This window comes from Pongo abelii, chromosome 13, assembly GCF_028885655.2.
Source record: "Pongo abelii isolate AG06213 chromosome 13, NHGRI_mPonAbe1-v2.0_pri, whole genome shotgun sequence".
Classification (NCBI taxonomy): domain Eukaryota; kingdom Metazoa; phylum Chordata; class Mammalia; order Primates; family Hominidae; genus Pongo; species Pongo abelii.
Window position 1 is genome coordinate 92,471,175 of NC_071998.2, and position 20,516 is coordinate 92,491,690.

Sequence of the window (20,516 nt, forward strand, 5' to 3'; positions counted from 1 at the left end):
CCTTGCCCTGTAAGATCTCTGGCTGTGTATCCATTTTTTGAGCAAGAGACCTGAGTTCAGAAGACCTGAATTTTAATCTCTCAGCTCTGCCATAAATGTGTGACCCTCAGTAAGTAATTTTACTTCTCTGGACTTGGTTTTATCATCTGTAAAATGAAAACCATGGGCTTAATAGATCTCTAATATAGGCTTGAGTTGCTTGTATGAATGTAGTTGTTTTTAGAAAAGTAATGACAAGTACATGGAAATAAACATTCAAATACTGTAGAGGGCAGGTAATAAGGAAATGTCATCTTTCCTGTGCCCCAACTCCCAGGTCTTTCTCCCAGGTCTTAGAGTAGGCCCCTTTGGCTAATTCTATCTTATTCCCCTAAATAATATGTTAAGCCTCTGTTTCTTCATTTGTTAATCTACACAATACCATTTGTCTTTGTATTATTCAAGGTAAGAAATTTAGCATACTACCATCAATATTTTAATTTTAGATATACATTTTTATGATTTACATCCATTTCTTTTATTACTTAAATAGAATTAAAGCACTATTTCTTAACCCATCAGTTTTAAGTAGTATTCCTGACTCCACTTTCTTTGCTTTCCTCCACTCCTCCTCCCCCTTATATTTCCCAGCTTCTGTCAGTTAAATCAACACTTTAATATTGTCCAAAGTTACAATATTTAAATTCTCTTTTATAACTCTGGTTGTCTTAAGTGCTGTAACTATAGGTTAATTCTGAAAATTGAAAGTCAATACAGTATCATTATGTGAATATTATTTACCGCAAAACTATGAAATGTGCCTGGATGTGCAGATGACAAGGTAGTCCTGTTTCACCAAACCTGGGCCACTTGAAGAAGAATGCTCCAAGCATTGAAGTCACATTAATTCTCTTATTATACTCCACAAGTTGCTCAAAATCATTCTACATTTTTAGCTGGCTTCATATTGTGAATGGCTTTAATTTTCAAATACCCTCAAACTTGAAATTTAGATTGGTAGTTCTCAAACTTGACTGTACATTGGAATCACTGAGGGAGCTTTAAGAAATCTAATAGTTAGAGGATCCCAGGTCTAGGGTTTCTGATTTAATTGAGCTAGGGTGTGGCCTGAGCATCTCAGTTTTTAAAATTTTGCGGCTTGATTACAATGAATAGCCAGAGTTGAAGACCTTTACTGTTGAAACCCAGTCATGTCTAGTAGAGTCAAAAGTAATGAAATATACTGAGTCTTTGGACAACAAGAGCAGAAAAGTGAAACCCAATAGCAGCCGAAGGTTTATAGAATATTTATTTCTTTTTTGGTTGCAGCTATCTCCTTCCCAACCTACCACTGCTAAGACTGTTTCATAAGATGCACTTCTCTACACTCAGCTAATGAGGTGTTTCAATCAGCAGTTGTTCTTTGGATGAGGAGCCGATATTGTTTTAAAGCCTATTATTTTCTTGGGTGGGTATTCTGGAGCATGGGGAGCTGAAAGTGTTGCTAGGAAACTGCTGTGTGAAATTTGATCAGGTCCTTGGTATTCATTTTTATGTTTCAATAACTGATTTATTTTTTCCCCCTTGTACTTAAGATTTAACATGTGTTGTATTTCCAGCAGTTCAAATCTAATTGTGTCAAATTTCCGGGATTGGAGGAAAAGTTGCTCCCTTTCAGCCCTCCTACTAGAAGCACTGGAGCTAGGCTGGCAGGCATTGGACCCTAGTAGGTATAGCAGGCAGTGAAGAGTGACTGGGTGGAAGCAGCCCCAGAAGAACCCGTGTGAACGTACTGTCCTTTGGCCGCCTGGTGGTTAGCCTAGAAGACAAATATGAGAGAGGAGACCGGTTAGAGTAAATGTGACCCCACCTTGACCCTGTCTGCTTCTCATGGGAAACCAGCCAAACCTTCACTCAGATTTTCTTCTTTTTACAGCAATGTTGCTGAATATTGCTGCTGATACCATCCCCTTCTATAAAGTGTCTCCCCTTTTTATCCCAGTTTTCTGAGCATTTCTTTGGTAAGCTTGAGGTTTGTGTCAGTTACTGGGGAAATCTCTGTTCAGTACCAACAATATTGCAGCAACAGTACTGGAAACTAAAGTTGAGAAATTTCTCACTAGTATAGTACACTATACCAAAAGAAAAACATGTTTATTTAAACAATATTTCCATTTTCTACCTATATTGGTCTAGAATAATATGTAATTTTTATTTAGTTGTTATAGTATCATTTGCTTTCCTGTATACATTCCAGTTAAAGATAAATTCAGAATTATGAAACTTATGACAATATTTGAATGTCACTCAGTGGTACCACTTCTTCCAGTCAGTGTTGCTATTGTCTGTTCTCTCCAGGACTTATTTCTACATTTTACATCAGTGGTTCTCCAACTGTGTTTCATGGTCTACCAGCATCCCTTAGGAACATGTTAGAAATAGAAATTCCCTGGCCTTACCCCAGACCTACTGAATTAGAAACTCAGTGGGTGAGACCCATAATCTGCATTTTTAACAAGTGCTTCAAGTGGGGGTAGGGGAAATGAAAAGAGGTTGGTAATGGGTACAAAAATACAGTTAGACAGAAGGAATAAGTTCTAGTGTTCGATAGAACAGTAAGGTGATTATAGTTAACAATGATTTATTACATATTTTAAAATAGCTGGAAGAGAAGATTTGGAATGTTCCAAACCCAAAGAAATAATAAATATTTGGAGTGAATACCCTAATTATCCTGATTTGATCATTATACATTATATGCATATATAAAAAATCACAGATACCCTACAAATCTATACAATTATTATGTATAAATATAAAAGATCACAACAACAAAACCAAGTCCTTCAGGTGATTCAGATCCACACTGGAGCTTGGGAAGCACCATCCTTGATGATAAACTCAGCTTCCCTTCTTCTGTGTGGATGTCCCTTATGACCTGCGCTTTCACAATCCCTCCATCACGTGAGCTAGGTCTCCTCAGTCCATCAGCCACGCAGCAGCAGCACTGCTGCACCCTGCTTTCCACAGTCAAGGTAAAGCACTACTTTGAAAATCTCATACCTCTCTTATGCCTGTGAGATGATGATTTAGCTTCCCTGGGGCCTTCCTTCCCTTTAGGGCCTCATCACCACACTTCTGACTACTCTTGATTCCTTGCCTAGCTTCCTCTATGGTCAGCAAGCTAACAGAGGCTATTGCTAAAATTTGTCACTCTTCTATCTTCCTATTAAACTTTCACTCTTCTACCCCGCTATTTTGCGTTCTGAATCTTCCTGCATGCTTTAGACAGCTGTTAGGAAAACTCAGGAATGAAGCTACCACACACTCACTCTTATTTCAGCTGCACCTTACCTGATGCTTGGCTATGTCTGGCCATAATGTCCGATCAATTTCCTAGCAAGTTCCTTTAACTGCTTTTCTACCCTTTCCGACTGTCAGTATTGAAATTTCCATTTCTTCATCATTCTCAGCAGATACCCTCAACTGTAATCAGTCATCAACTGCTACATCTCTTGACTTATATAGAGCTGATTCCAACCGTGTTCTCTTTTCTGCCTCTTCCCTCCTTTTTGTCTTACACCAGCTGTGCCACCTATGGTTAATATTGAGTCTCATGCAGTCCTGCTCCTCTAAGTTCTTCTTCACTCAATTATCCCCACTCTCCCATCTTTACTGTCTCCTCTGGCTCCTCTTTCTTTACATTTAAACATGCCAAGCTCTCTCCTATTTGGCTAAACTCCAAGCTTCCTGGAGGACATGGCTATGTCTCATTTGTTCACCCCAGTTCTTGGCTCATAAAGGGTATTTTAAAAATTTTGGTTATTATTTGAATAAAAACTTTGTTGGTCCCCATTTCTCCTGGCAACCTTTCTGGGTCTTTTTCTGAAAAACTTCTTGAATGGGCACCTTTCCTTTCCTCTTTATTGAAACTGTTTCAGTGAGGGTCACTGATATGCTCCTAAACGCCAATCTCAGTGTCTTTTCTTGGCCTTTGTTTTGAATCTCTCTATAGCATGTTATTATTGGCCCTTTGAAATTGTTTACTTGGCTAGGTGTGATGGCTCATGTCTGTAATCCCAGCACTTTGGGAGGTTGAGGTGGGCAGATCACCTGAGGTCAGGGGTTTGAGACCAGCCTGGCCAACATGGTGAAACCCCGTCTTTACTAAAAAATACAGAAATTAGCCAGGTATGGTGGCGCATGCCTCTAGTCCCAGCTACTTGGGAGGCTGAGGCAGAAGAATTGCTTGAATCCAGGAGGTGGAAGTTGCAGTGAGCCGAGATTGTGCCACTGTACTCCAGCCTGGGTGACAGAGTAACACTCCATCTCAAAACAAACAAACAAACAAATAAACATGAAAGAAAAAAATTCTTCACTCTTTATTCTCAGAATGCTTGGTTCACCCGGCAATATAATTGCTACTTTTCTTGGTTGCTTCTCTTCTTCATCTTCCCAAAATAAGAAGTATCCTAGGTTCAGTTCTTGGTCCTCTTATCTCCTTCCCTCTGATGTGTTTCTGTTGAAATTGTCCTTCAGTCTCCTGTCATCAACTATACTCCTAGTGTGGATAATTCAAAATTCTCTCTAGCCTCAATCCTCATACTGACCTCTACTGCCACATTTTCAAATGCCTAATAGACACTATCTGTAGATACCTTCTTGGCCCAAAGAAAACAATGCTTCTCCGTGTTGGAAAGTCAAGCCCCAAATGTGAACATCATCAAGTAGATAAGAGGTGGCAGCATCTTACCACGGCCCGCTTCATAAAAGCCTCCTGGGTTGCCTCCTTGTTTGCAGCCTTGCCACCCCAGGCAGCCAGTGCACTGGCCTGCAGGGCCCGTCCATAAGAGAAACTTAGTTTCCAGGGCTTTGGTAGAGGGCAAAGGTTGATAGCATTGAGGTTGAGAGTGGCATCCTCTTCACTCATGCCACCAGACAAAAAGCAGATGCCTGGTAGGAGAGAAGCCATTTCACTCTATTAGTCTCACCTTATGTACCCTGCTTGAGAAAGCAAGCAATGAACCTACCAGAAAAGTAATGGCTCTGTCTTTTCTCTGCTTAATTTGCCTTAAAGCAAACTGAGAAATCAGTTTGCTTTTGCTGAAGCTACTTGGGCTAGAGATAGGTGCTTTAAATACATAAGGAAGGCAGTGAAATGTTGAAGAAATACATGGATTGTGGGCATTTGGGCAGACTTGGGATGCTTGGTATTCTGAAGTGGGAGGAGAAGTGCTGGCTGCCTGTGAGATAACAGAAGTTTGTTTCATGAATAGAAGCAGATTTCTGGACAAACACAAAGCCTGTGGCTCTTCAAAGAATGAGGGCTAAGACCTTGAGTTAGAGAAGAAAGAAGGCCTTACCAGGAACAGCTGCAGGAACAGTACGGTGGAGAGCTGTTACAGTGGCCATAGCCACTTGTTCTGGAGTATACTTCTTGGTGCAGGCATGTCCAGCAGTCACCATGTTGGGCTTTAGCAGGGTGCCCTCCAGGTAAACATGATGGTCATTCAGGGCCTTGTAGACAGCAGCCAGGACCTGAAGGACAAGAGGTCCCACCAGGTGAAACTCAAAGCTAGTCATAGAGTCACTGACCTTGGCACATTTACACTGCAGGGAGGCAGGATGAAGGAATTCTCATCTGTCGCTTGGCAAAAGCTTCTGAACGAACCTCCAGGCCTCATTAGACCAATGTGTTGCAATCCATAGCCACTGAACACAACCAAACTGGCCTGTCTTCATCACCCATAATCTAGCTTCTCATTCACTGCATGAGTGACAGGCATGGCTCTGCTTCCTAGAAGCCCTTCATTCCTTTCTTTCCGTTACTCGCTTGGTCAATGTCATTCCTTATTGAGACTGCATTGCTTTAGCTATTTGGGGTCATCTAAACAGGCCTCCACTGTCCATGTTTACAGAAGCTGAGTAGTCATAGAAGCATACATTTTAGAGGTGGAAGTGCTTTTAGATTGCATTTCAGTCCACATAATTTTCCAAGTAGAGAAACTAAGGTCAGGTGACATTATGACTCCCCTACTTTCTCACAGTGTATGAATAGAACCACCCTCTTTCAGATCTACTGTGGCTAATTTAGAAAGTCAGATGGAATAAAGTACTTTCTAATTACATCTTCTCATTTGAGCCACATGTCTTATTTTAAAATTTCTTTGTGTACATGTAATTGAATTGAAGTCAAAAGTGATAATATGACTTGCCCAAGATCCCACAAGTGGAAAAGCGGATTCTCCGACCCAAGTCTTGGTACTGCAACTCCTGTGCTTTTTCTATATGGAGCATACCATGTGCCAAAAAGGTGAAGGGCTGATGAGCACCTCCCTACCTTCTCAATGCTATCCATCCTAAAGGCTACTTCAGATATAACAGCTATTATATGTTAAGTAACAGCTGTTACCTAAAACTAAGATTTTTCAACTAGAATTGGGGCCTTCATATTTAAAACTTACCTTCTCAGTAACATACTGGCAGTGTTCCAGGTCATGGTCTCCATCAGGAATTACCTCTGGTTCAACAATAGGTACCAGTCCATTCTAAAAAGGAAAATCAAGGAAGCAAAAGTGAAGCTGTGCTCACTGTTATCCTTTCCTTAAGAGGAGATTCAACAGTTGCAATTGGTATAAATTGAAGCCATTATGGAGAAATACTACATAGATGACTTAAAGGCAGTAGAATTTTTCAGAATGAGGTAAAAAATAAATACAAACCCATAATTACTGTATTTCTTTCTAGAGATTATTCTAGCTGCCACAGAACCTAGCTACTGTCTTTTTAGGGCATCTAAGCATAAATCATTAAGAAAGATGTCTCTAAGTTGGGTTAATGAAGAAATTCAAGAAGTGTTTAGAGTTCTAATTGGGAATCTCCAGCTGTCCACAACTCTAGTAACCCCAACATAGTACTCACAGAAGAAAATCAAACTTAACTGGGACCCAGAGACATTTTAGTATGTGTTGGAAACTTTAGCATCTGGTCACATCCTCCAAGGAGTTATTTGGATTGGAACTCGGTCAGAGCTGTCACTCTTCAGCTAGGAATCTAAGAGGATCATGTCTTGGATGTTACGGAGTATAGACAACCAAGTTCCCTGGCCTCAAAAGCCCGATCACTTATAAGACAAATTATGGAGCTTTGACAGAGGGCAGCAGTTGATGGCATTATCCTTTGAACTCATAGCTTAGTTGGACTCCTACTGGCTTGTGGGACCAAATATTTTTCCCCACCATAGTTGGCTATAGCAAAAGTTGTGAAAAATGCCACTAGGATATACTGGTGTGGGAAAAGGAGGTCCATTTGTAGTTATGGTATAATTGAAAAGAAAAGCTCTGAAGAAAGCTCTAGCCTACTCTTTTTCAGCCCAAGGGGAAGGCAGAGCACCTGCTGACAGATGCTGGCATAGCGAGCCAGGGCGTTGGCGTTTTCCTGGATAGCGAGGCTGGATGGACACTGGTCAGCAATCCTCAGCACGGCACGCCACTTCCCAAAGTCAACACCATCTTTCTTGTACTGAGCACAGCGCTCTGAGAGGCCATCAAGCCCTGCAAGTCACAAAAGAGAGAAAGGCTTCTTTGTACCTTTGTACCTAATCCATAGGGCTTCTAATAAAGGGAAGGAGTTCTCCCTTTGCTTAGCTTTCAATCCACTGAGCTTGAGGATTGAAAACAGCCAAGCATATCAGCATTAATCACAACACTGAACAAGAAGACCTAGATTTAATAAATAGTGTTTTGACATACATACTATCTACTCCATATATAGAATAGAAGAAACCAATACTTAATATAATACTCATTTTACAAATGTGGAAACTGAGGCTCCTAATGGTTAAGCTACTTTACCAAGTTTGAATTGCTCAAGAGTGACAGAGCTGGGATTCAAATTCTGCTTAGCTAACCCAATGTTGTGAGTTAATGCTTGTCTACTTGGGCAGAAGTACCTTGCAAAATTATCTAGGTAGCATGTAATAGAACCAGGATTCAAACCCAGGTGTGTCTGACCTCAAAGTGTGGGGACTTTCCACTCTACTGCTACTAATTTTTTTCTAAAAATAGTACTTCCAGGTGCAGAGTTTAATCTGCTTTGTCCAAGGTACTGTGGTAAGCACCTTATGTACATTGTCTAAGTTAATCCCCACAACATTTCGAGAAATCTCCATTTTGAGATAGGAGAACTGAGGCTTACAATATTTCAATGACTGGCCCAAGGTCACAGTTGTTAAATGGAGGAGCTGGTATTGAAAACCAGGTATGTGCGGCTCTAAGACCAGTGTAATAGTTGTGTTTTGTTTTCCCTTGCTTCCTTCTTTACTTGCCTTCGTTTCTAGCTTATACTGGCATGATTCATCTCAGTGGGCAATATCCTTACCTTGAATGGTGGTTTCTTTGTTTGTTCCTGCAAGAGGAGCACCTCCTTGGTCTAACTGTGGATACAAATAATTAACAAATAATTAACAGGTGTCAGATGTCAGGAAAACACAAGCAGAACTCTTGAACTAACTAACAGTTTGCATCTTTTACAGATCAAGGAGTTGAATTAATAAAGTGTATTAGTGCGAGGGACCCAGTTCAGTCCATAGCAGAAGGGAAGTTACCTGGAAGGTACACTGTGAGAGTGTCTACCCTAACATTTATTGAGTACCTGCACACACCAGGTATTGTGTTAGTACAAGAGGTAAAGAGAATTAAGGATACAACCTCTACTCTCTACATAGCAAAGGCAAAAGTCACGAGCTCGAGAATTAGTCTAAACTGGCTCTGACCTTGCCTCGCTGTGTTGGCAAGTTATGTTACTCTTCGTAGTTCAGTTTTCTCACTTCATCTCTAAATAAGGGTAATAATTGAGTCTACTACCAGAGGTTATGAGAATTAAATGAATGCTTGGAATGGTAAAAACTCTTATTCAATGGATACTAGTTTTCACTTTTGAGAAGTTTATGCACTATTGGAAGACCTAGTTATAAGATAGAATAGTAAATGCTTCAATAATTATAATAGTTACCATTAACTGAATAATTACGCAATATAAACTTTTTCTTTTCTTTTTTCTTTCTTTCTTTTTTTTTTTGACAGGGTCTCACTCTTTTTTTTTGAGACAGGGTCATCCAGGCTGGAGTGCAGTGGTATGACCATAGCTCACTCCAGCTTCGACCTCTAGGGCTCAGGTGATCAATCTTTCCACCTCAGCCTGCTGAGTAGCTGGGACTACAGGCATGCACCAACACACCTGGCTAATTTTTTTTGATTTTTAGTAGAGACAAGGTCTCACTGTGTTGCTCAGTTTGGTCTCAAACTCCTGAGCTCAAGTGATCCTCTTGCCTCTGCCTTCCAAAGTGCTGGGATTACAGCAGTAAGCAACCACATCCAGCCTAGAAACTTTTAGTCATTTCATCCCTGTAAGAACATCATGAGGTAGATTCCCATTTTAAGAAATGAGATTGAGATGCAAAGAGATTAAGAACGTGTAGAAAATTTGAGTGAAAGAAGAGGGCACTGGAGGAAAACTCTAGAAGAGGATCTTGTTCTCTGTGGGAAGATGACGATGGAAAAGGGTGAGAAGAGAAATATGATGAGGAGAATGTTCAGAGTGTTGGCCCTGTCCTTGCCAGTGTGCTTGGAGTTTGCCTAGGACAAAGCAGAGGTGAGGTGTGAATGGAGGTGTTCACCTTGATTCCCACCACGATCCCCTTTTCCTTGAGGATGTTTCTGAACAGCTTTCCCTGGCTGTCCTTCTGGTAGAGGGTCTCGTGGAAAAGGATCACACCCCCGATGCTCTGGTTGATGGAACTGTCCACAGAGAAGAGGATTTCTCGGAACTGCCGACGGTTCTCTTCAGTGTTTTCTACCTTGATCCTCTGCAGGCGGTTCCCCATGGTACCTATGGTGGGAGGGCCAAGGGCAGCATAAGGAGCAAGCCAGGGCTTTCCCGTCACCCTTCTTCACATCATCTCAGAGACCCTCACCACGGTGGAAAGCGAGACTCCCTTTCTTTTTCAGATAGTCAAAGCTCCTGCCTCAATTTTTTGTGTTCCAGGGAGAAGACCTTGGTTGCTATCAGGTGGATGGTTAGGGAGTGTGTGGGCTGGGCATGTAGAGGTCGGGGTGGAAGCCACCATCAGGTCCAGGTGGATATGGAAGGCCCTCAGCCCTCTCTAGCCTCCCTGATCCAGTCCTCAGTCTCGCTGGATATACATGCAGAAGGAGGGATGGGGCATGCTCTTGATTCTCAGGGTTCTGTCATTTTATGGCAGGCTGTGCAACTCTGCCACAGCTCTCCCTTGTGTCATCCTGAGGTTCTCCCATCCATAAGCCCTGTCCTATTCCAGATGCAGATACTTTCCTGCCCTTCCTGACTCAACTGAATTTAAACTGACTTCTCACTAGTAGCAGATGCCTGTGTATCTGACCTTATGCTAGTTACTAAGTTTCTGGCCTTACTACAAGGCTGGATTCAAATGACCCCTGGCTTAAATGAAGGGCTTGAGCCTCTTTCCTTGGCTTTCAGTAATGTGCCTACTACTTACAGGACTCAAAAGCTCTATGCTTACTGAGTCTTCTGCTCCCACTCCTGTGTACATAAACCTTTACTTCCATAAAGAATATGATTATCAAGTTGTTTTTGCTAAGTGTAGAAAAAATAATATGTTGTTATATGATGGGACTGCTTTTCACACTCACCTACAGATTCATCTGCAGCCAGGATCCCCTTTCCATTGGCAACAATGCTCTGGGCAATTTCTGAGAGCTCCTTCTTCTGCTCCTGGGTGAGGGCTGGAAATCGGTGGGCCATGGTGACAGGTCTGGAAAAGAGTGTGCGAGAGTTGTGCACAGAACCATGGGTGGCTCAGATGGATGCATGATCAAGACAGGGTGCAGACATGCTGTGCAGACCTCTGTGACACCTCTGACCCATTTCCACAGGTGGATAAACAAATGAGGTATGTTTTTCCCCCATCATTTATTAGTTGCAATTAGCTGCAATGAATGAAGGTGGGTTACTGAATGTTCGTGGTGATCCTAGACAGAATGCTTTCCAGCAGACCTTTGGAATCACTAATCAAAACACTGAACCAGCTAATTAGTGACCCACTAAAATATGACTAATAGAGGGGACTGCAGTAATAGACTGTCTCTCTATTCTGTGGACTCCTGGTGCCACTGGATTTCCTTAATGGCTTGAGGCCAGGACAATGACGCTCTTGATCTCTGCAGTTATCCTCCACTTTTCTCTGTTAGTCTGTAGTTCCAACAGATTATTCTCCAGGCAACAAACTTGAAAGGAGAAATCTATACATAGTCTTAAAGCTAACTTCCATTTGACCTCGGGCTACAGAGGGTTGGGTGCAAGTTTCCTTTTCCTTATATTCAACCCTCTATGAAACCACTTGGGGCCGACCAGAGAGGATGTTTCCTAAGTGCCTCTGGGCTCGGGTTTCTCACTGCCTATGAGGATGCTAAAGTTGTATGGCAGTCCCTGCTCCAGCTTCACTGCTTTAGCAAGGGGAGACTCTGGCTTGAAGACCCCCTAACCAAGCAGCCTCCACAGTGGTGGTGATCTGAAGAAGATTGTTGCCCCTGTTCGGCTGCCACTTTGAGTTAATCTTGAAAATGCAAGCTCAAAGAGCCCTCACTTTGGGTGTTAAAAGAGTCCTTTTTGCATAGGTTGGGCTACCAAAGAAAAAACGGTAATGAAGATTATCTTGGGTAGCTTCCTATCCAATGCCGGGGTCTCCTCCTTTCTCTAATCTTCTCTCCCTCCAATACACTCATCACAGGGTGGATGCTCCATGTCTACATATTACTTCCTGGAAGCCCAGGGACACCTCAGGTCTCATTTGATCCACTGGCAATGAGGTAATTATAGCAGGTATTATCTTCATTAATTAATGAGCAAGCTAAGACGTAGAGAAGCTAACTGACTTGTTCAAGGTCCCAGCTAGGATGAAGCAGAGTCCCTATCCAGTCCTATCCTCATAACAAATATATTTCTCCACATTTTCTGCATCCCTTCAGGATAGGCTGTCAGTGCTCTGTCCCTTGATATAAAAAGTCAGTGGCCACTGAGCTAATTCATGAGAAGGTATAACTGATGACCTCATTGTTGCCTCTCCATTTCAACAGAGGTTCTTGTCTTAACCCACAAGAATGAAACTGCAATGCTGTTACTGGGGTAATAGGACAAGCTAGTGGGCAACAATTTCTAGAGAAGATGACCTTCCAAGGCCCATTATGTCCCAGCCACCAGCAGAGCATGTTTGCCCTGTTTATATATTAGCTATAATGTTGGAGTCAAAGATTTTTAGCTTTGGACCTGGCCTCCAGATCATCATGCTGAAAAAAGCCAACCTGGGGGTGATCTTCAGAGCAAGGTGCAAACTTTCTCTCTCAGTTTAGGCATTTGCACAAAGGGGTTGACAATTACCAAAAAAGAAAGATTTTTTTTAATGAAACAAAAGGGAAAATTAGCCCAATAATAATAATAACAACAAGTGATCATGTATTGTCAAGCACTCTGCTAATGGCTTTATATGCACTATATAATTTTTCTTCAAAATAATCCCAGAAGGTAGTTGGGCTCTTTTTCCCTCCCATTTAATAGATTAGGAAAGAATATAAGAGAGTGTAAATTATTTATCCAAGGACAAATAGCTAATAAGGCATCAAGTTGAGATAAGTGGCAGTACTCCTTTCCATTCAAGGGAAAGAGTGAGCTTGATGAAAAAAAATGGCCTTTGGATGACTCCTAATGTCCTTGATGACACCCCAGAGTACCTTAGGCTGTGGGTGATTACACCATGGACATTACTTATTCATAAACATCTGACATATTTATGTAGAGGTTTGCTGCTGGTAGATCAGACAGACCTAGATTTAAGAACCAGCTCTGCCTAATCTAGCTAGAACGTCAGGCAAGTCAGGCAGCTTCCTGAGTCTCAGTTTACTATGGATTAAATGGTGATAATAACTGTTCTGGTTGTCTCTTTGCCAGGTAACTCAAATGCCATCTGTGAGCACCCTACTCATTGTAGTTGCTCAAAATATATTTGTTAAATTGCATGATAAACATAAGGATGCTTTACAAAGCACTATAAAATGCAATGTATTACTAATTCTCTTTTTTTAATGAAAAAAATCACCTAAGGGACCTCCATTTTTCTGTTTACTGCCTATTTCTAAACTATTTTCTTCAATCTGGGTATGCTGACTCAACCAGAATAACAGTGAAAAGGTCAATTCAAACTAATACTGTTTACAGGGAGTTAAACTTCTACAGCAGGATTAAAGGTCTGTACCACGTTAGCACAAATGTCACCTCTCTGTTAATCATAAAACAGGGTCACAGGCCAATGTTCACCACAGGGAGAGAGGAGGCCAACCTGGGATGGGTAATGAGAAAGAACGATTTCTGTACTCCTAAGCCTCTGCTCTCTCAGATCTCAAGCCAACTTTTTTCAGTGTGATGGAAAGTTTTTCACATTATATTATTAAATGAAAAACAAGTTTCAGAGAAGTATGCAATATATACTGTCCTCCTATTTTTTAATTAAAAAATGATATATACCCATACTGTTTGTGTGTCTATATAAACAAAGAGTAACAACTCTGGAGTTACCTCTGAAGAATGGGGTAGGGTGGAGAGATTCTCACATTCCTTTTCTTTTTCTTTCTTTCTTTTTTGTTTTCTGAGACAGGGTCTTGCTCTGTTGCCTAGCCTGGAGTGCATTGGCACAATCATGACTCACTGAAGCCTCGTCCTCCTGGGCTCAAGTGATCTTCCCACCTCAGACACCAAGCAGCTGAAACTACAGGCGCTTGCCACCATGCCCAGCTATTTTTTTTTTTTTTTTTTGGCATAAACAAAGTCTTGCTATGTTGCCCAGGCTTGTCTTGAACTCCTGAGTTCGTGCGATCCTCCCACCTTGGCCTCACAAAGTGCTGGGATTACAGGCGTGAGCCACTGCATCCGGCCACATTTCATTTTATACATTCTTTATCACACACTTTATTACATATGTGTAACAAATAATATGTATATAAATCTGGAGGAAAGTTGTATTAACAACAGAAGGTAACCACAGAAAAACAGAGCTACAAATGACCTCAGAGATACTTGCGTCAACCCTGTCACTTTAGAGATGAGGAAACTAAAGCCAGAGACACTATGTCTGATGTGCCTTCTAAGTTGTGATGTTCTAGGATTGCAAGTTACGTCCTATTGGCTTATGACTTAGAATTCTATTTCTAATCCTTCAGCAAAATAGCAGGTAGAATCCTATGGTATGGTTCTTTCTGCCTTCCTTGAAGACGTTCTGTGAAAACATAATTATTTGTAACATGGATATTTAATTCCTGGAGAAATAGAAGGCAGCAGAAAGTTCATTTGCTTCTCTATGTACAAGACAAATGGATTTTTAAGGCAAATATGAGGAGGCTTATTTATTGAAAGCCCATGATTTCTAGGCACTGCATGTAGCACTTTTGTATATGATGCTTAAAGATGCCCATAGCTTCATTATCCACCCCAATGTCCCAGTGACAAGTGCAGCGGGATGTTCTAGGGCAGCCCTAGGACAGCCTGATTTCCAGTGCCCTTTAACACACGCGGAGCAGCCCAGAACGAGTCCTGAATGGTGCTCTTTCCTCTAAACTTGGACTGAAGCCAAAGGACCTCTTAGATATTCAGCATTTCCCCATTCCCTGCCCCAGTATCTCTGGCTCTAACCTGGGCCTGGGTGCTACCCAGATGTGCCTTAGCTAAAGTGATGAATAGCAGGGCAGCAGAGTTCAAGCTCTGGTGCATCCAAATTGTCTAATGGAGCCCTAGGTAACTATTTAAAGAGAAGTTACTTTTTAAAAAGGCAACATATTCTCACAATGCCTATTTTTCAGATGTAGAGCAAATGTATCAAAATACACAACATTTTGATTCCTACTATCTTAAGCTGTAGGGTCTTCACAGTGTCTGGGGCCAGCAGGAAATGTTCTAGAAAGTGTCAAACATGAAGGGTTTGGAAATTCATAATCAAATGACGACTATGCTCTGTGAAGTTTCCAACCCTGTTGCATTTCCTCATTTGAGCAGTGGGTGAAGGCAAAGGGCAAAACACTCCAAGGGTTTGTTTCTGTGACAAAGAAACTTCAGTGTCAGTACCAGTAGGTGTGGGAAGAGAATGTAGAAAATGACATAAGGCAGTAGATATGTAAATAAATCACTAAAATAAGTAGTTATGAAAAGAGAGTTGAGAGTTGAAATGAACAGGAATCTCAAAAACTGATTAGAACCTAATGATAGGAGTGTTCAAGTTGTTTTTCCTAGATCAGAGGCTCACAAGGGCCTCATTCAGGTAACACATGTAACTGGCAATAAATCTTGGGCGTTTTGCCACCTCTCAAGAAGCCAGGAAAGGTGTGAATGAGCATTTATACTTAGAGAGAGGAAAACAAGCATTTCCCTCCAAGCAGAGCCATCATGTTTTCAGCCACCATCAAGTTTTTCCTGAAAACAAAGGCAAACCAATCTTCCCTTCTATAAGCTTAGTACTATTATTAACCCCTTATTCACTGGTGCTGTCCAGGTATACAAAGGAAGCTTTTTTACTTACAGTTTGGGAGAGAAGAGTCCTCCTAGATATCAAAAGCTGTGGGTGAGGCAGCAGCTGCCAAATAAGACAGATCTTTGGCAGCACACAATTTTTATAGACTTCTCATCATGTTTTTTTTTTTCCAACGTTTGCCCTCCCCTTTCTAACTTAACCTAGTAGGGAGGTGTTTATTCAACACCTCTGATTGGCTCACAAACAACCAGTCCTTAAAATCATGCCCATATACTCCTTATGCTCATAGAATGTTAAAGCTGCAAGGAATGTCTTTAGACCGTGGAGTTCCTAATCCAGACCCTCCACTTTACAGATGAGGAAACCAAGGCAAGGAAGATAAGGAGGTTCCCCTAAGTCGTACTGCTAGTCAATGACGGAGCTCTAGGGTCCATTAAATGATACTAGGAAGAATGTTAGTGTAGCTATAACACTTACGAAATACATGAACTTGGTGACGGGTTTTTGGTTTTGTTTTTTACTTGTCTGAGCCGTTATTTTCCTCTCTGTAAAGTGGGATCTCGATTTCACAGGAGCATTAAGTGAGTTTGTATAGTGTCTGTACGCAGTAGGCATTCAAGAATTATTATTTCCAAATTAGGTAATCAATGCTATATTTTCATTATTTATCTTCAGTATATCATTAGTAGTCAATTCCAACAATTTATTCTATAATTTATAGTTAAATTTAAATAATCTTTCAATAAAAGAAATTGATTCTGAATCCTTGAATTTCCCATGTGTGAATTTTGTCCAAATCAGAAATAAAATTCAGAACATTCTGTTTTTAAAAATCATTGTCTCTCCCATCTTCTCCAGTCCTCCAAAACCTAGCTTGGATTTCTGATGTATTTAATGCCAGAAATCATTGTTTTTTATTCCCATTCTCCTTCAACCTTTGTACTTTTGTCTTCAAATTTGGTTAAAAACTAGAATTAAAGTGATTGAACTAAGCCATCAGCACCCCTAAATATGGTACTGTCTAGGTATGGATTCATTCTGCAGGGCTTTTTCGTAAGTATGAAATGCAAATTTAATTCCAGAAAAGGTAAATAAAGATATTATATGCTTCCAGAGGCAAATGATGAATGAGGCAAATAAATGAGGGAAATCTAAAAGTGATGGAATGACCATAATTACAAAAAAGGGTAAATTCTCATGAACATGTTCCTCTGGAATAATTCATAAAATGGAAAACAAAACCAAGATGCTTGATTGTGCAGTGTAACACCAGAATTTATGGATGAAAAGGTGAAATGTCAACAAAATGAAGGAAAAAATAAACAGAACTAGGTGATCTAAAAAGAGTTTTGGTCCAGTCCGCTTCTGAGAACAGTAAGTATTCATCATTGAATAAGAATATTGAAGGAAATTGAAGTATTTGAAACACAATATTGAGGCTCATTTGGCTAGGGAAGTTCCCACCAAGCCCTGTCCTGAGGATAGTAGAGGGATAGACCAGAGAAAGGTCCTATCAGCTCCCTTGACTCCACTTACTATCTGATGGCACATTTCCTGGTTTCCCCATCTTCAACTGGTCTCATTGAAGCACCTGCTACCGGATTTTTCAGACCAACGTGACCAGCTTTGGGGCTATGTGAGGTTTCATCCTCTATGATTTTTGGTAAAGGAGAATGGAGGAACAAGAGGTGGATGGTGATGAAAGAATAGAGAGTGGGTGTAATGAAAGTTGTTGGGAGTCAGGGCTGGGGTAGTCAGAACCATAGCTAAAACATTTTACCTGCTGAGAGATGCTACTAGTACTAATCATTCTTGTTATACAACAATAATAGCTATCCTTTTTTTGAGAGTCTATGATGTACCTGGTTCTTTTCATAAATTATCTCCAACATCAGCGTCTCTCTGAAGAAAGGCTTATTACCCCCATTTTACGCATAACAAAACTCTGGTTCAGAGAGGGCAAGTAACTTGTCTAGAGTCACAGTACAGGCAGCTGGAGAGTCTGTCTCATTCCAAGACAGTGATCTAAAGCAGAGATGCTTACATTTTGGTAACTGCAGACTCATAAATTAGCTCTTTCCCTATTGCCTTCTCAGCAGTTTATAACTTTGGACATTAAACCCTCATTAATCAGGGAGGAATGACTCGAGTCGGCAGACGTAGGTGTCCTTGGTGAGCTGGGCATGGCTCCACGTGAACAACAGCCTGGCTAGGAATGTCAGAACAGCATGAATACTCCTGCCCTGAGTGCTGCCACTTGCTGCTGTTCTTGTAGCATCAGCGGTTGCCCACCTCTGGGGCTTGATGTGCAACCGAAACTCAAAGTTCAGGAAAACAAAGCTAAGGGCTTACTGGACCTTAGAGAAACAGCAACTCTTGACCAACATACACTACTTGCAGGGTTTTTGTTTTTATTTTTTTTTAAGTCTCCTAACACAATAAAATGTTCAAAATTGAGTATTATATGTGGAAACAGCATTGGACTTGGAGGCTGTGAAACACTGGGAAGTTCTTCAACCTTAGTCCACAGTTTCCCCATCTGTAAAATGAACTAGGAATGCTTCTGTCGGAAATGTATTATGAAGCATGAATGAAATAATATATGAGTGGCGCTTTGTACAGAATAGGTTTTCATTAAATAGCTAGATCTGAATGCATAACTCTGGTTTAGAGGCCTTTGATTGTACGATCTTAAAATAGGCAATATAACAACAATACTATTCATGATCATTACAGTCAATACTTCTATCAACAGCCTCGCTCATTCTCTACTCCCTGCCCAACTCTAGATATTTCTTCTGGTTTGAATGTGATATCTATATAAGTCAATCCACAGGCCATGAGATAAATGTGTTATTAATGCATAACATGAGGTCTGAGTCATAAGCAAACTTCTACATGCAAATAAATCTCACATATTATAGAGTTACACTTACTGTAGAATTAGCAATATTATAGAGAAAGAACTTTCATAAAAAGAGACCACATTACACAATGCAACCAGAAGAATCACGACTGGCATTTTAAAATATATTTTCCAAACTGTGGTACAGATATTTCCTTATCATATTGCAATCTGCTTTGGTGGTTGGAATAGTTTCAGGGCCCCAAAATCAGTAGTTATTACTTTGGTCTAGAGATAGAGCTATGTTTTCTCAGCATGATTCTCAAAAGTGTTTTGCTATTATGTGTATAAGGCATTTTGTTAGCTCTGGAGAATTTTTAGAGGATACGAAGTGAGTAAGACTGGCCTATTCTCAAGAAACCTGCATTCTAAAAGGAAGAGAAGATTGAAGTTGAGAATCAAATAAAATCAAACCAAATACAAGAATGTACATAAAAACACCAAGAGATTGTTGTTGTTATTGTTGCTGTTGTTACTGCAGCATTCATGGATGACTGTGTGAAGTAACATGAAAGAAAAGTCCTATGAAAAGCCCAAATATTCAAGATTTTTTACAAGGCCAAGTCAATTGATTCAATCTGTCAGACTGTAAGACCTACGGGGGTAGAGGGTAGTAATGTCTTACCAATGTTTCCTCATTATCCAGCACCATGCCTAGACACCCAATCAACTTTTGTGGAATAAATGAATCAATAGATATATGAGTATCAATATGGGTGTATATTAGTATCAATCTCAGAAAAGTCTAGAGTAACTGGCTTATAATTCTCATCCCAGAGAACTTTGAAATAAATAATAAATAGAGTATGAACATTCCTTTCTTCTAAAACTATACTAGGTTCTGAAAACTCTTCTATCATTGCTCATTTGGAATTTCACAGGAATCCAGGCTGTAGTGCCTTGCAATGGTACACAAGAACCACAGCCTCCCTACTTTCAGTAAATTCTGGTACAATACACATAACACAAAATTTACCATCTTAGCCATTTTTAAGTGTTCAGATTAGTAGCATTAAGTGAATTCACATTGTTGGGCAACCAATCTTCAGAACTCTTTTCATCTTGCAAAATTAAAACTCTATACCATTAAACAACAACTCTCCATTCAACCTCCCCACCACCCCCTAGCAACCACCATTCTGCTTTCTGTCTCTATCAATTTGACTACACTATGTACCTCATGTAAGTGAAATAGAGTTGTTGTCTTTTTGTGTCTGGCTTATTTCACTTGGTACAATGTCCTCAAGTTTCATCCACGTTGTAGTGTGTGTCAGAATTTCCTTCCTTTTTAAAGCTGAATAATATTCCATTGTATGCTGCATTTTGTTTATCCATTCGTCTGTTGATAGACACTTGGTTTGCTTCTACCTTTTAGCTATTGTGAATAATGCTGCTATGAACATCGGTGTACAAATATCTTTATTTAGACTCTGCTTTCAATTCTTTCACAGTTTTATTGAGATAGAATTTACATAGTTACAATTCACCCACTTAAAATGTACACTCCAATGGTTTTTTTAGTCTGTTCATAGAATCAGAGTATTAGATGTCAGTTTGTGAGAGAGATGTGGTAGGTTTTTAAGATGCTCCAAATCTGACGGTATAAATAGTTTTAAAGCACCACCATGAAGTCCAGGAGCAACAGCCACTGGGGTGCAGCAGATATGAGAATGAAAGAGTCATGGGTCCCATTTCATTTCCTTGTGGTAATTTTTTTTAGATGCTCTTCATCACTAAGAAGTCTGAACTCTGTGTATTCTAAGAACACTAGAGTGCCTTGTATATTCAAGTATCCGGGGTAAGTAAATTCAATAGTATCCAAATTGTGGGACTTAAAAATACCCCTTTGAGACTAAAGAGTAAAGCTGATGCTTGAAGTATGTTGAAGAACTGGAGGATTTCCTTGTCTGAGGAAATACGGACATGCAGTTAGGATGTTGCAGAGGCAGAGTGAACAGGAAATAATTTCACTCAGTAACTAGTATTTAGCTGACAGGAAAGAGTTACACAGTGGTCTGAAGTGTCCACCAACCCCCCATTTCTCCATATGTCTTTGAATTGGGTTGT

At 40.5% G+C, this 20,516-nt stretch overlaps 1 protein-coding gene across 1 annotated transcript; it reads right to left on the reverse strand.

The window, feature by feature from the left end:
• Positions 1-1,274: 1,274 nt before the first annotated feature.
• Positions 1,275-15,657, reverse strand: ALDOB (aldolase, fructose-bisphosphate B). The gene is given in 9 exon segments (NM_001133694.1): positions 1,275-1,798; positions 4,733-4,932; positions 5,343-5,517; positions 6,444-6,527; positions 7,372-7,532; positions 8,359-8,413; positions 9,656-9,867; positions 10,668-10,789; positions 15,593-15,657. Coding segments are annotated over 8 exon segments (1,095 nt in total). The 5' UTR covers positions 10,780-10,789; positions 15,593-15,657; the 3' UTR covers positions 1,275-1,702.
• Between the last annotated feature and the right edge of the window lie 4,859 nt (positions 15,658-20,516).